Here is a 15551-nt window from a genome sequence, read left to right on the forward strand (position 1 = left end):
TATATGTGGAATCTAAAAAATACAACTAGTGAATATAAGACAAAAGCAGCAGACTCACAGATATAGAGAGCAAACTAGTGGTTACCCATGTGGAGCGGGAAGAGGGAAGGGGCAAAATAGTGGTAGGGGATTAAGAGGTACAAACCATTAGGTATAAAATAAGTGAGGTACAAGGATATATTGCACAACGTAGGGAATATAGCCAATATTTATTATAACTATAAGTGGAGTATAATCTATAAAAATTATGAATCACAAATTATGGTACACCTGTAACTTACATGATATTGTACAGCAACTATACTTCAAATAAAAAATAAAAAAATAAACACAGCCTCCTGTGAGGAATGCCTTGATAGCTGATTCATGGTATAGATGCCACGTATTAAGCTTGTTAAACCAGTAAACAGGAACATCTTTAGTTTTAGAAAATAAGCTTCAACAGACCTCTTCAGTGTTAAAGAGATAATATAGGAGTTGGGCATATGTGTCTTGGACTGCTCATTCCATTCTGGAAACTCAGCATATAAAAGAAAATAAACCTTACCGTCCTTGAAATACTTCATAGGGACTGTGATTTCTCACTAAAGGCCAAATGTCCAGATCCACTTAGGCTTCTCTTAAAACTCATCTCTTTATAAAAACAACAGATTGCCAGAAAAGCTCAACGGCCAACCAGGATACTGTAAGATGATTTATACGTAACCAAGGTCTTATGATGAACAACTGTTCATCATGTGTTACGACAAGCGACGTATACTATAAAGAGTGGCACAAACTCACATTCTCTCCAACAACTGGGACACCCTCAGCTTCTCCAGAAGCAGGATGATGAGAACCAACAAGATGAAGATTCTGCTGCTGAGTCTTGTCTTTGGTCTGGTGTGTGCTGACCAGGAACCTCCATCTGAGGAAGCTCTCTCAAAGGTACCCAAAAGGGGCTGATCTGGGAGGAGGTCTTGGTTGTGCATGTGTGACAGACTCATGTTTACATGTCTGATCAGATTACATATATATATATCCCTTGGTCCATGTATCTACATGAGGATAAAACAACCCTTCTGTCTTTCAGCTCTTTATATTTTTTTCATCTTATTTGTCTGCAAATAGCAAGAAAAATTTATATGCTATCATTTAGATAACGATGAACTGTCATCATCTTTAATGGCATTGTTTTAGCTATTTCAAGAAACTCTGAATTCTATCCTTTATGCTTGAGTAGGAATCATTATTTCATTTCATATTATTCTGCAAGGTAGGGGGTAGAACCCTACTTTGCTCAATAAGATTGAATTTCTTTGTCTTCTGAGGTAAAGCAGAAGCAAAGGTTATGCTGGGTACTGGTGAGAAAACAGTAAAGAGATTGACTAACATTTCTTATAGAAACTTTCCTTTTTAGATTACAGGAGAATGGCGCACCATTCACATAGCATCCGATGACGTGGACAAGACACATGAAAATGGCCCATTAAGGGGTCACATCCATAGGACTGAATGCAGCAACAACTGCGAAACAACCTACATTACTTTTTATACGAAGTAAGTGGAATTTGCCTAAACGTAAAGCAACAAAACTATTGACTTTTCTTTTTTTTCTACCAAATATTTTTTATTTTTATTTATTTTTTGGATGGGAAGAAATATTTTTTTAACATCTTTATTGGATTATAATTGCTTCACAACGTTGTATTAGTTTCTGCTGTACAACAAAGTGAATCAGATGTATGTATACATATATCCCCATATCCCCTCCCTCTTGTGTCTCCCTCCCCCCCTCCTATCCCAGCCCTCTAGGTTGTCACAAAGCACCGAGCTGATCATGAGGTCCAAGCTCAAATTTGCAGTGAAAGGTCTCTGGATGATGCTGTCGAATTTCAGCCTGTCAATTCTATTCATAGAAGAGCATTTTTGGTTTGGTGTCATATCCTCAGAGCTCATCACAAACCCCCTCCCTGCACATCTGCCTGTAGCCTCTTCTTAGAGGCCATACTGGTTGAGCAGCTCGGTTGGAATTATGTCATTAATAATTCAGATGAAGGCAGTAAGGAAAGACTTGTCCTGAATGCCTGAAAGTTATGGCAATAGCATTCCTATCCCTAGGATCTGTGTGTTTGATTCTTCAGGTTTTGCATATATTGGAAAGAGATTACATACAGTTGCTTTCATGGTATACTTCAGTGTGAAGGGTTATACACAGAAGATTATTCATCTGGCATCTCAGCGACAAGTTTCCATCAATAAATTAATACTTTCACGCAGTAAATGAACATTTATGGAATGTTTATTCTATTGGAGGCATTGTGTACATGTGGGAATAAAAAATGACAAATTAAAAAATATGTCTCACCTTACAGTTCAAAACTGAATCAAGGTCACAGACATCCATGTGCAAAAAATAAGAAAAAGACTCACTGATAAAGGTCATACTGAAGTATTGATAAGTGAACGATTGTGCCAGTCATGGGAGTAGGAAACGGTTTGCACGGGGTGGTGTGTGTGGCATTTATTCACTGAACACTAAATGAAAGTTTAAACCAAGAATCAGAGAAACAGAAGAAGTGTGCAGAGAGGCATCGCGAATTCAGGGGATGTTGGATTTTCAGTGCGGTCACGTCCTGCGTGTATGAAGTGGATTCCAGAACACCGACTGGCAACAAAACTCAGACTTTGTTCTGGAGAGTTTCCTACATCAAAAGTAGTAATTTCATGTTTACTATGTAGGAAATCAGCACGGTCGTAGGTTTTAAAATAAGGGAATCATAAAATTCCTTTTCTAAGTATTAGTCCTCCAGGAACTCACATGGTAGGGACTGTACTCAGTAAAATAATTTTGGAAAATTTGAGCAATGGAAGAAGTAGATATCGGGGTGACTGAAATCAACATTTTAAGAAAAATTTAGAGTATCAACAGTTTATTTTTCAAATTAAATGCTCAAGTTTGAATTTGTCCATCTGTAAAAATGGTGATGCCATTAAACCAAAGGACAGACTAACATATAAGGTGGAGAAAAACAACTGTGACAAAGAATTAATAATAATAAACGTGCCTGTGAGGTATAAGTTTGAGATGTGGTTAATGAATTTATACACAGCTGATCTGTGCATGGCGTGTAAATATATATTTCCATTTTTTTCTATGTCTGTGTGTGTCTGTGTCTATCTCTGTCTGTATGTCTATCATTCATTGATATTCTATTTGAAGCTTCTTACTTAAATAAGTACTACCTGAATTCACAGAAGTTGAACAACTTGCTTCAGGAGAGAGATGACTTCAGAGTCTGTAGGTGCACCAACATTTATGGCAGAGGGATAGACATGGTCTTTGGAATGGAGACAAAGGACAGAGTGGGACTGTTTAAAGGAATGGACCAGCAATCCCAAATGTGGGGCGTGGCTCTGTCCTCCCTCCCCGGATGGTACGTGGCCATGTCCGGAGATATTTCTGGTTTCACGTGGGAGCTGCTGGAATCTCCTGGGTAGACACCAGGGACACTGCTCCACACCCCACAGTGATCAGGACAGTCTCCCTTCCCCCAACAAAGAATTATCCTGCCAAAATGTCAATGGTGCTGTGGGTGAGGAACCCTGTAATAGAACAAATAAAGCACCAAGTAGTGCGGCTCAATTAAATGAGCCTAAGATTAAAAACATCTATAATTTTTAGCAATTAAAATGCATTGTAACTATTGCAGTTCCTCAAGTGTTGAGGAATGGATGGGGAATCAGAAACGTCTTCTCTGTTTGTTTCTAAGGATTAATGGGATATGCCAAGAACCCACAGCAATGGGAACAGGAAGAGAAAAAGATATTTACGGAACAGACTGTGAATGTGTGACCTTTTCAGATGGGTGCATCTTCTCAAAACCACAGAATGTGTTCAAATGTACACTCTTAGCTCCATCCAAGACATCTAGACGTCTGGATCTGTAAACAATTTTTTCTACTAATTACAAATGCAACCCTGAAAAAGACATTTAATTTTCCAAGCATTCATTTTGTTACACACGTCAGGATAAGGTCCAAGTTTGGAATGTTGCTACTGACAGTATCTGAGAAAAAGTCCCAGAGCATTGATTTCATATGTTCCTCAGGCATGCGGAAGTTTTTAAAGCTATTTAAAATTATACCATCTCTTTCAAAATTTTTTGTATCTTTTATTTGACCAACATGATCAAATATGCTCTAACTAAAAAAATTCTTAAATATTAAAAGTTCTGTATTAACATGTTTAAGAAGTATAACCTGATTAATTTAAATCCAAAAGATAAGTATGAGAATAGTTAAAATAACAGCAAAAATTTGAAACTAATTTTTACATAATTTAAAAGCAACGGGGGCATTGGGACAGACTTCTCTCTATATAGTTTAAAATAACTGGAAATGATTATCAAATATCAATACTGTAATATTAAGTGATCAAATGTCTACATATTTGATTTTCCTGGAGAAAAATGTACAATGTAGCCTTCTAATCTTGGTCTGATGCGTATTTTTTCATTTTAAATGTGGATATGCAGCAACAGGATCTACTTAGGAATCATTACAGAGAATATATTTCCAACATTTTGCAATACCTTCATTTATACCTCTTTTATTACCTCTTATACTAGGAAATAACTGTGGTTATGTTATGCATAACTGTGTTACGCATTAACTTTTATTTTAATATGATTCATTTAAGTTTACAGAATTACTTTTTAATAATGGCTGTACTTGACAATTCGGTCACAAAATTCCTGAGAATGTAACACAATCATGTGTTCTTGTATGAGAGGGCTGCAGTCCACCACCAATCATATATCTACAAATTCTGCAATAAGCAACTTTGCTATTGTGCACAGACTGTTCAGTCTCAAGGACTGGAAATCTTTACCATCTTCAGAAGAAGGGTTGTGGAAGAAGCTTGCCTACTTCAGTAGCTCTCATAACTCATTATTGACCAGGGGGTTTTTGCACAAACTAACGCCTGTGGCCAGCGATTTGTTATGTAAATAAATACTGAAACGTCTCCGGTCAATCACATTCGGGGTAACAAAAGGCATATTAATACATCTCTGGTCAAAAGTGCGTTAACTGGTTCTAACAACACACTATGAGAAATATCGGTGAGACAGAGATCATCGTTGAAGGAAAGACTGACCACAGCGTGTGAAAAATAAAGCATGTCAATTTGAAAATGAAAAAAGTTAACTGTATTGAGGTTTGAATTTTTTTTTCTATCACCGTCTCGTGTAGAAATTATTTCCAACTGATTATTGTATCAAAGAACATGCTGGTAATCTGTGCTGAAAGCATCGATGAAAACAAGACCACACACCTGACTGAAGTAGTCGGTACATATTGCAGCTTATTCTATGCAAACTAAATATTCATATTATCTGTATTTTTATATTAAGGACAGAAGTGCATATATACCTTATTTTGTATTAAGTACGCTGGAGCAGAAAGGTGTTCACACATGGGAATTCAGACTTCATGCTGGCTGACTCAGGGATGTTGAAAGGTTGTCTACGAAAAAAATGAAATGCATCCACCAGGGATTCTATCAAGTGGCTTCTTAAAGTATGATACACACTTACTCTGGAGATCCGATAAAATATTCCAGGATGGTCCATGAGTTTCTGGCCAAATATCACACACTGGAGTAGCCAGGTCCTGACACCTAAGTGAGCCAAGATTTAAACTTTGCGTTCAGCAGAGTCACCAGTTTCCAGGCATCACTGCCTTCCTCTCAACCACAAATGCTTTATTTTTGTCACAATCTTTAAAATAATGGTTGAGACTTGAACCCAATATTCTGCAAATAACCACGGAATCACACTGAATCCTTCAGATGCAATGTTCTCAGTCAACTCAATCATTCCGCCCTCTGGCCAACCACACGGGGCCACTGATAGATCCCGTTCAGCCTTTCCGATATTATATCCTCACTGGAGGCGCGTGGGGGTTGCAGCTTGTCTTGGACAATGACGAAGCGTGAGTTTTCTCCCCGATTAGCATGTGTGATGGGGTTAGTATGCTTTGCTGAAAAGTCCAAAGCATTTTTTTTCTCATTCACTTGATTAGGGTTCAGGAAAGCCAGGAAACAAATTCTAGAATGTAGACAAAACTCAAAAGGAACAGAGTTTGGAGGAATTCTGAGCTCTCAGGCCCTGCCATTATGTCCTCTGATGTACCTTTAGAGACTGTATCCAATGTGGGGCTTCTTTAGCTCACAGGTGAGTGGTCTGTAATTTTCTCAGTAGTTGTAAGAACAGGAAAGTGATAAAGTGTTCAATATTTGGACACTACCACATGGTACCATCTGAAGACCTGATGCACCTCCCTTGAAAAATGACCTGGTGAGGAGCATGGCGGGGCTGGGGGATGCGGTGGTGGTGATGGTGAGATTTATTAGACAGTATTAGACAGTTATGACCCAGGTCATACTTTATAAACTATGGAGGGTTCTAACGGACATCTCTTCTGCCTTATTTGCTATGGAATCCCGCCAAAGGAAGTAGTCTCAGTGAAGAAGAATTCAACAAGTTCGAGGAACTGACCAAAGACAAACGTGTCCCAACGGAAAACACAGAAGATGTCATTGCAACAGGTAAAGTCCCAGAGGCCAACGTGTGTCCGAGATGAAAACACACCACTGGGATACTCGATTCAAATTTCCTATTCTCACAGTCGTCTTTTATAAAGTCTGTTATGAAATGATCCTTTGAAATAGAGGAACTTCAATGATCATTTCCCCCCCATTCATGCTCTTTCACAGACAACTGTCCTAACTAAGAACTGAGAACATCAGTTGGGTGGGTAGAAACATGATACATACACCTCCTGAGTTTTTTAGTAGGTTAAGGCTTTTTTCCTGGGGCTTACTGCTTTAAGAATGGGATACGTACACAATGGAATACTCCTCAGCCATAAAAAGAATGAAATCATGCCATCTGCAGCAACATGGATGGACGCAGACATTACCATACTAAGTGAAGTAAGTCATATAGAGAAAGGCAAATATCATGTGATATCACTTCTATGTGGAATCCAAAAAAAGAGCTCAAGTGAACTTATCTAGAAAACAGAAACAGACTCACAGACACCGAAAACAAACTTATGGTTACCAAAGGGAAAAGGTGGCGGGAGGGATAAATTAGGAGTTTGGGATTAACCGATACACACTACTATATATAAAATACATAAACAACAAGGACCTACTGTAGAGCACAGAGAACTCTACTCCATATCTTGTAATAACTTATAATGGACAAGAATCTAAAAAAGTATATATTTGTATTCATATATGTATCACTGAATCACTTTGCTGTACATCTGAAACCAACACAACATTGTAAATCAACTGTATTTCCATAAAAATTAATTAAAAAAAAAAGAATGGCATAACAAAACAGTCCAACTTGCAAGGTGGCAAAGGCCAGGACTTCGATAAGTGTTTGGATTTAAATATTCAAAAGAATCACACTGATCTAGACTCTACAGTGGGATGCTTTGAGGACAAAGGGGGGAAATTCTGCGAGGCACTAAACTGTGAGATACAATTAACCTAGTGAATCCCAGTGTGAACGAATCATCTTGCAGCCACAACACGTTTTATAATTATAAATAAGATTTAGAGAAGCTGTAAGCATCTCAGACTTACACCGTATGTAATTTTCTCTGTCTTGGAGCCGTGAACACGTAACTTAGAAGCTCTCAGCATAAGACCCGATACAGGATCACTCACAACTAATTGCAGCTGGTGGAAGCGTTCTCTCCAACCCCACACAGGCACATGCATAGACGGAGCTCTGTGAAATGAGTCCTGTTGGAGAATTTTTCCACTGTTTCCCCCAGCAATCGCTTGTATTTTTTTCTTTCATACTCTAGCCAATATCATATTAAACATAATCAGCTCAACCACATTTTTAATTTTTTTCATGTTTGTAGAAGACAACGACCTAAGGCTATAAGCAGCATTAGCATCGCTAATGCATCAGAATTACCCATATGAAGATAAGAACAGCCTTTCCCTTCACATCATGATTTCTGCTTTCCCAGGAAGTCATGATCCTGGACTCACGGCTTTCCTTCTGTGAATCGCCTATGCCCTTGTTGATGTTACTGGATTCCTAAACGGTTAAATACATCGATCAATATACCTATGAAGAAAGGGAGCGTACTTGCAATGCACAGAAAACTTGCACACAGCTCGGCAGAAAACCGAGTAAGCAAAGAACCAGGAGATAATTCTGTTTAGGATGTGTAGCGTAAATCCTGGAAGTGTCTTGGTGAGAAGAGAAAATACATCACAGATGCTGCTTTTATAATGGGATATAAATCTCCCACCAGATGAAGCTTGAGAGGTGGGACTGGTTAGTCAGACTACTTCAAGAAAGAGCCTGTGCTTTCCTCACTAGAACCAGAAAACACCTCAGTGATTACGGGGTTGAGCTGCATTCGTGTGCTATGGGGGTGTGCGTGTCCCTAAGGATTCGGCAGGATGCAGTATAATATGACCGACACTGTAATTTAGAGGAAGCACCAGCTGATACCCTCTCACCGCACCTCACGTGCTTGTAGCTCTTTCCCGAAATGAGATAACTTCATTTTTCCTTAGAGTGTGATGATTAGTCATCAAAGACGAGAAAGCAGCTAAAATCTGATGAGGTTAAGCCATAGGGAGAGCGTCTAGTTAAGATGCAAAGCAAAGCCCTTGCACATGTGATGCACAAAGCCCGATTATGATTAGATTATGATTAGTCCAATGCTCTATAGAACCCGTTATGATCAGGGGACCACAGTACCAGGATACCTACATGCAGTCAGGGTCGCTTCTTAGGTAGACAGAATTCCCAGTGACCTACTAGTAATGAACAAAATACTTAGCATGTAGGAGATCATCATTTTCTTAACCGAAATCCACCAATGGATTTCCACCAATCCACCCGTGGGCTACACGAGCAGCTTCAGGTGACAAAAGCCTGAAGGCTGGTACAGGACTTCTGGAAGACTGAATGAGGAGCCCATAGAATTCTCTCCTCCAACGAGATAACTGTGAAACTCACAAAACTATGAACTTATCACAGACAACTATGTTAGGGTTCTGGAAATTAGTTAAGGGTGTACAACAAATACGAAAAATATTTACTCAAGAAAAAGTACTGAATGTTGGTTAAAAAGAACAGGGTCTGTGGTGTCTGACTCAGGGCTGCTGCTGTCCCGCCTTCTCTCCAAAGACCAGCAGCCTTGCTGCTGATGGAGTGCGCTGACTGATTTGCAGCTGTGCACAAAAATCCTGTATCAGGGGTGTTTTCAAAATCAACAGTAATTGATTGGTGGGAAATGATGGGAAAAAGAGCCTCATGGCTACCCGAAATGATCAGAGTGCTGGACCGGGCAAGAGACTAGGTGAAAAACGTTAAGGGAAATGGGAAAGATGAGACAGTCCTGGACCACTCTGGAAACCTCTGGCATGTTCCCGGGGATTTGGAAGGCTGTATGCACATGCAGGGCTGCAGCAGCGCCAGGAAAGACACAATAGGGCGTTGGTTACCTACTTGCCCAGCGCTCCCTGTAAACCGCGTGCACTTTGAATGCATGTTGCAACCCACACGCGGGTCTCCTAGGGCAAGATGTTTGTGCCTTGTTGACTCAAGCTGTTTAAAGAAAACGGAACAATCAGTGGTTGACGACTAAGCTAGGCTGACTCAGGGCTAACCCCTAAGAAGCCAGCCTTAAAAATAAAAACAAGAATTTAAAAGAAAGGGGTGGGGGGTGGGGGAACTCCCTGGTGGTCCAGTGGTTAGGACTCAGCGCCTTCAGTGCTTTGGCCCGGGTTCAATTCCTGGTTGGGGAACGAAGATCCTGCAAGCCATCTGGCAGAGCCAAAAAGAGAAAAGAAAAAAGAAAAGAAAACAAAACAAACCAAAACAAACTGAGCAGAGACGTCAGTGGCTTCACACTGCAGGGAACAGAGACTCTATAAAACTATTACAGGCAGGTCACTAAACAAAAAACAAAGTTTCCTGAGCCCCTCATTCAAAAAAATGACAACAGTAAAACAAAAAAATGGAAGCAACGGAAATCCCAGAGAAAGTCAGAATTCAAATTTGTTACTCTATAATGATCTAAAATGTCCAATTTTTCAACAAAAAATCTATTAGATATAAAAACAAAGAGGCAAGGATAGTCCATAAATAGAAAATAATCTAATGGAAAGGCCCAGATATTGTCCTAGGAGAAAAATACTTAAAATCAGCTATTACTAATATTTTCAAATAAGAAAAAAAAAAGCTTTTTAAATAATGAGTATAATGACAGTAACACACCTCCAAAAAAGGCTTCTGATAAAGAGATCAAAATTCCTTTTAAAAAAGAAGGAAACTGAAAATCTGGAGTTGAAAGTTATAAAATAAATGAAAAATTTACTAGCATGACTAATGGGCAGATTTGACCTGAAAGAAGAATGAAATCAGTGAATCAGAAGCTAGGTCAGTAGTTATGATCATGCTGAGGAAGAATAAGAATAAAAAATGAGGAAAAATGAACAGAGCCTCACAGACTTATGGAATTCCATTAAGAATATCAGCATATATCTAATGGAGTCGCAGAAAGGAAAGAGAGAGAAAAAGCACAAATTTAATCAGAAAATGTATTGGGTGAACACTTCCCAAATTCAATGAGAAAACAAACAACAAAAAACTAATCTCTACTCCCAAATGCTCAAGAAACTCCAAGTAGAACAAACATAAGGACATTCACATCTAGATACATCATAGGAAATTTTCCAAAAGCCAAAGATAAAGGGAACATCTTGAAATTGGCAAGAGAAAAATGACCCACCAAGTAAAGGAACCTCAAAATGACTGACAGCTTAGTGTTTATCAGATGTGATGGGGTCTAGAGAACAGCGGGATGGCATATTCAAAGTGCTAAAAGAGAGAAAAAAAGGCTACCCAGCAAAAACCCTGTATCCAACAGAACTATTCTTCAAACAAGGAGGCCAAATGAATGCCTTCAGAGATGAAGGCGTAGAGAATTGATGACTAGCATACTTATCTCAGAAGATAGACTAAAAGAAGTCTACAGCTGAGCATGAACAAATAAAGACATACAGACTAGTCATAAAGGTTTCTATGTAGGTAAGTATAAGAGAGAGTGTAAGTATGTATTATACAGACCTGTATCCAGGAGGAAATTAGTGTTATGTGTTGAAATATGTCCCCTCCCAAATTTCCTATGTTGAAGCCCTAATGCCCAATACACCAGAATGTGACCATATTTGGAGATGCAGTCTTTAAAGAGGTCATTAGGTATAATGAGGCCATTGGATGGGTCCTACTCCATCTTATAAGTGGTGTCCTTATAAGAGGAGGAAATTTGGATACACAGAGACACCAGGGATTCATGAGGACAGAGGAGAGGCCATGTAAGGACAGAGAGAGAAGGTCAAGCCAAAGAGAGACGCCTCGGAGGAAACCAGCCCTGCCAACACCTGGATCTTGGACTTAGAGCTTCCAGGACAGTGAGAAAATACTTTGTCATTTAAGTTGCCCAGTCTGTGGTAATTGTTATGGCAGCCCTAGCAAACTCATTCAATTTCCTATAATCATCTCAATACATAAAGAAAAAGTAACTGGCAAAATTTAATATATTAATCATAAAAATTATTGGGAGGGCTTCCCTGGTGGCGCAGTGGTTGAGAGTCCGCCTGCCGATGCAGGGGACACGGGTTCATGCCCCAGTCCGGGAAGATCCCACATGCTGCGGAGCGGCTGGGCCCGTGAGCCATGGCCACTGAGCCTGCGCGTCTGGAGCCTGTGCTCCCCAACGGGAGAGGTCACAACAGTGAGAGGCCCGCGTACCACAAAAAAAAAAAAAAAAAAAAAAAAATTCTCATAACTATAGATGCAAATACCCTCAGCATAATAATCACAAAAATTATATATCTGTGTGTATATATGTGTATTGATAGATTTATACATCATGACCAAAGGGGATGTATTTCAGGGATGCGAGGGTGATTAACATCCAAAATTCAATCAAAATAACCCATCAGATCAGCAGGCAGAAGAAAGTCATATAATCATATCACTGATGCAGAAAAAAAGGACTTGAAAAAAAGTAAAAATTCATGAAAAAAACCCAGTAAACTATTAACAGAAGGGGAATTTTCAACTTGATAGTAACCATCTTTAAAATGTCTACATCTAACATCATATTCAATATTGAGAAAGTGCATGATTTTAGCCTAAGATCAGGAACAGGGCAAGGGTGTCCTATTCAACATCGTGCCAGAAACCTACCTAGAACAATATAATAAATCAAGGAAATAAAATGTTTACAATTTGAAAAGAAAGAAAGAAAGCTGTCCCTGTGTGCAGATGACATCACTGTTTAACTAGAAAATCCCAAAGACTTGACAAAATATTTGTAGAGCTAATAAAGGACTGCAGTCAGGTAGCAGGATATAAAATCCACATAAACAGCTCCCACGTGGGGGTGGGGTCAGCTAACTGAAGTCTGGAGAGGGAAATGTGAACCCAGCAGAACAAGCTACCATTCACGAATGCATCCAGCTCATTACAAACGCTGTCATCTTACAGCAAGAATTAAGACCGTGTCTGCAACGTGAACATGTGGCTCTGCCCATGAACCAGAACCAGACCATGCGCTGTCTGGTGAGGCCCCCTTTCTGGATCACAGACCTCTCCGCCTGTGTCCTCACATGGGGGAGGGGCTGGGGGCTCTCCGGGGGCTCATTTTAAGGGCACTAATCCCACTTATGGGGGGCACCCTCATGACTTCATCACCTCCCAAAGGCCCCCAACAGCATCACACTGGACTTGAGGATCCAACATGAGTTTTGGGGGGACGCAGACATTCAGACCATAGCAGAATGACCCCAGTAACCCAGCTCCAGGTTTTGTGCTGATGACAGGCCCGGGGCTCAGACCTCACTCAAGGGAGGAAGCGGGGTGAAGACTCTGATCAGTTATCGAGGGTGGTCTGATGTTGAGCCTGGGGAGCTGTCGTTCAACTGACTCAGCAGGAATCTTGCTAAAATCGGAAAATGAAAAGACAGACGCTGCAGCCCAGAGTCAGCGCCTGGAGCCCGACTAGAGTTTGGTCCGGGAGAGACTGTGACCCTCCTCTGCTCCAGCCCACCTGTCACACTGGTACAGGCTGTCCCTTCTCCACAGTGCTGGGCGGGTTGGGGGGGGGGCCCTCAGTGATCCTGGACACCCATTCCTGCCCCCAGAACTCCACAGGATCCCGTCGGGGGCGTGAGACAGGCAGACTTCGCAGAGATCTTGGGTTCACGTCTGTCACAATCACTCCATCACAATAACGCGAGTCACACGAATTGTTTGCCGTCCTCGTGCATACAGAGGTTGCCGACACTATGCTTCAGTCTGTTATGGGTATAGACTGATGTCCAAACAATGTACACACCTTAATACTTTATTGCTAAAACTTGCGAACCAGCACCTGAACTTTCTGCAACTCAGAGTAGTGAGACCACTCATCACAGATCAAATAATGAAAGTCTGAAATATGCCAAGAATGACTACCAGGTGAGAAAGTAAGGCAATGCCGTGGGAAAATGGGCACCAGAATTGCTCGACGCGTCGATCTGTGAAAAATGCAGTATCTGCAAAGCACAATACCGAGGTCACCCTCAACAAGCACTGACCAGGGGGTGCGCGCCCACCTGCCCAGCAGTGAGCACCGGGTCAGGTCAGGTCCAGCCGTCCTGACCCTAGAGCCTGGGGGCACCCTCCTCCTCAGCTGTCCCGGGACACTGCAGAGAACCCTATGCTCTGGGAGGATGGGGTCTACTTCTCTTCCTGGAAAAAAAAAATTCTTTCCCCAAAGGAGGCTTTCCTGGGGTGAGACCTCCCTGCCTCCGCCTTTCCACCTCTGGCTCGGGGGTCAGGAAACAAGGCACCGGGATCGGCCAGGAGGTGACAATGCAGGGCCCTGGACAGAGTCTGAGTGTCAGATGTGTCACCTGCATTTTCATTAGGATTAAGAAAAACAGGCTCCTTTGCGTCCCCTGCTGGATCCTAACTTCACACCTCACTGGCACTGGTTTATTCTGATGTGATAACATCAAAGGCTGTACATCAAGTATTTCAGCCCATTTTTCTTCCCGTTTACAAAATAAATCTAGTTGCAAAGTTGTACTATAACTGAAGGGTCTATATTCAGGCATTTTTGCTCTGGAGCCTAAAGGGTAGTGTGGCCATGCAGTGTTAAGAAAAAGGAAGGAAGGGAGGGAGGGAGGGAGGGAGGAAGGGAGGAAGGGAGGGAGGGAGGAGGGAGAAAAAACAATCCTTTCCTTTCCTATAGATTCATGACTCAAAGTCACCCAGTTTTGGAAGGTGCAGCCTAAAGGGAATCACAAGAGGAAGGTGATTTCACATCTCCCATTCTAAAGGGGCTTTGCTTCCAAGTGGTCACAGCAATGAAATCTAAGGGTCCTCGCTGCGGTCACCAAAAACCTCAGCCCTCAGTAGCCTGTTCTTAACAACACAACCAGATATAAGGATCAGGGACAAATGAGACCAAAACAAGACCAAAAAGCAGAGCCTGGCCTCTCCCCCAGCAACGAGGACCTCAGCAGCTGAAATCTTTTCTCTCATCTCCAAAACCCCGCCCGCTGGGCCGCCAGCCACGACCTGCATAGAACTGCAAAACAATCTAGAGCCAGGTGCGTTGGTGTAACAAGAATACTCACCCGAAGGCGTCTTCCTACACAAACCCGAAAGCCGCTTCTTCCTGGGAGACCAAGGCAAGCTCTGGCGCTCGGTGGCCCGTGGAGGGATCCGGGGCCGGTGCTGGAACCAAGGGACCCGCGGCCACCGCTGCTCACGCAGCAGCTCTCAGTGCCCCCCGGGGGCCACGACCCTCGGGCAAAGGTCCCTCTGGATTCCCTCCCGCTGGCTTCCCAATGGGTCACCAAACCAAGTTTGTTTGGCCCGACGCACAGCAAGCAGAGATGCTGCCCGTGTAAGCGAGGAGAGGGTCCCTTCGGGAGGCACCAGGCGAGGAGCGGGGAGGACAGGCATGCAGTGCGCCTGCGGGAAGGCTGGCCCGGAGGTTGATGGGTCAGGACGACGCCGCGGCGTGGCGTGAGCGCGGGCGGCGCACGCAGGGCGGGCACACGTGACGGGGGTCAGGCGCGGGAAGGCCCTCCTGCGCAGGCGGGACGAGGCTCCAGGCCCGGCACGTTCACGAGGCTCCGGCGGACATGCGCGCAGGCCCAGGGGCGGGGCCCCCGGTCCCATCCAGTCTCGCCCAGATAGACGCGGCTGATACTAAAGAGTTCCCGGAAAGGAACTCCTGCAAACTGCGCCCTGTTGAGGTTCCGTGACTTTGATTAAAGAAGAAGGTTTTTAAAGCCATAATAAATAAATACATAAAATAAAGACTTATTAGTCCGCAGTGTGGATGGACGGCATTTTGTTTATCCGTTCATCCTTTGATGGGCTTTGGGGTTGTTTTAACCTTTTAGATACTGTAACCGGTGCCGCTGTGAAGGGTCGTGTGCAAGTACCTGT

The 15551-nt window shown here is 42.2% G+C and overlaps 1 protein-coding gene across 1 annotated transcript; it reads left to right on the plus strand.

Moving 5' to 3' along the window:
- Positions 1-846: 846 nt before the first annotated feature.
- Positions 847-6627, plus strand: LOC137217881 (allergen Bos d 2-like). Its single transcript, XM_067724881.1, has 3 exons — positions 847-927; positions 1400-1539; positions 6480-6627. The coding sequence occupies exons 1-3, from the start codon at positions 847-849 to the stop codon at positions 6625-6627; spliced, it is 369 nt and encodes a 122-aa protein (XP_067580982.1).
- The last annotated feature ends 8924 nt before the right edge of the window (positions 6628-15551 follow it).

This window comes from Pseudorca crassidens, chromosome Y, assembly GCF_039906515.1.
Source record: "Pseudorca crassidens isolate mPseCra1 chromosome Y, mPseCra1.hap1, whole genome shotgun sequence".
Classification (NCBI taxonomy): domain Eukaryota; kingdom Metazoa; phylum Chordata; class Mammalia; order Artiodactyla; family Delphinidae; genus Pseudorca; species Pseudorca crassidens.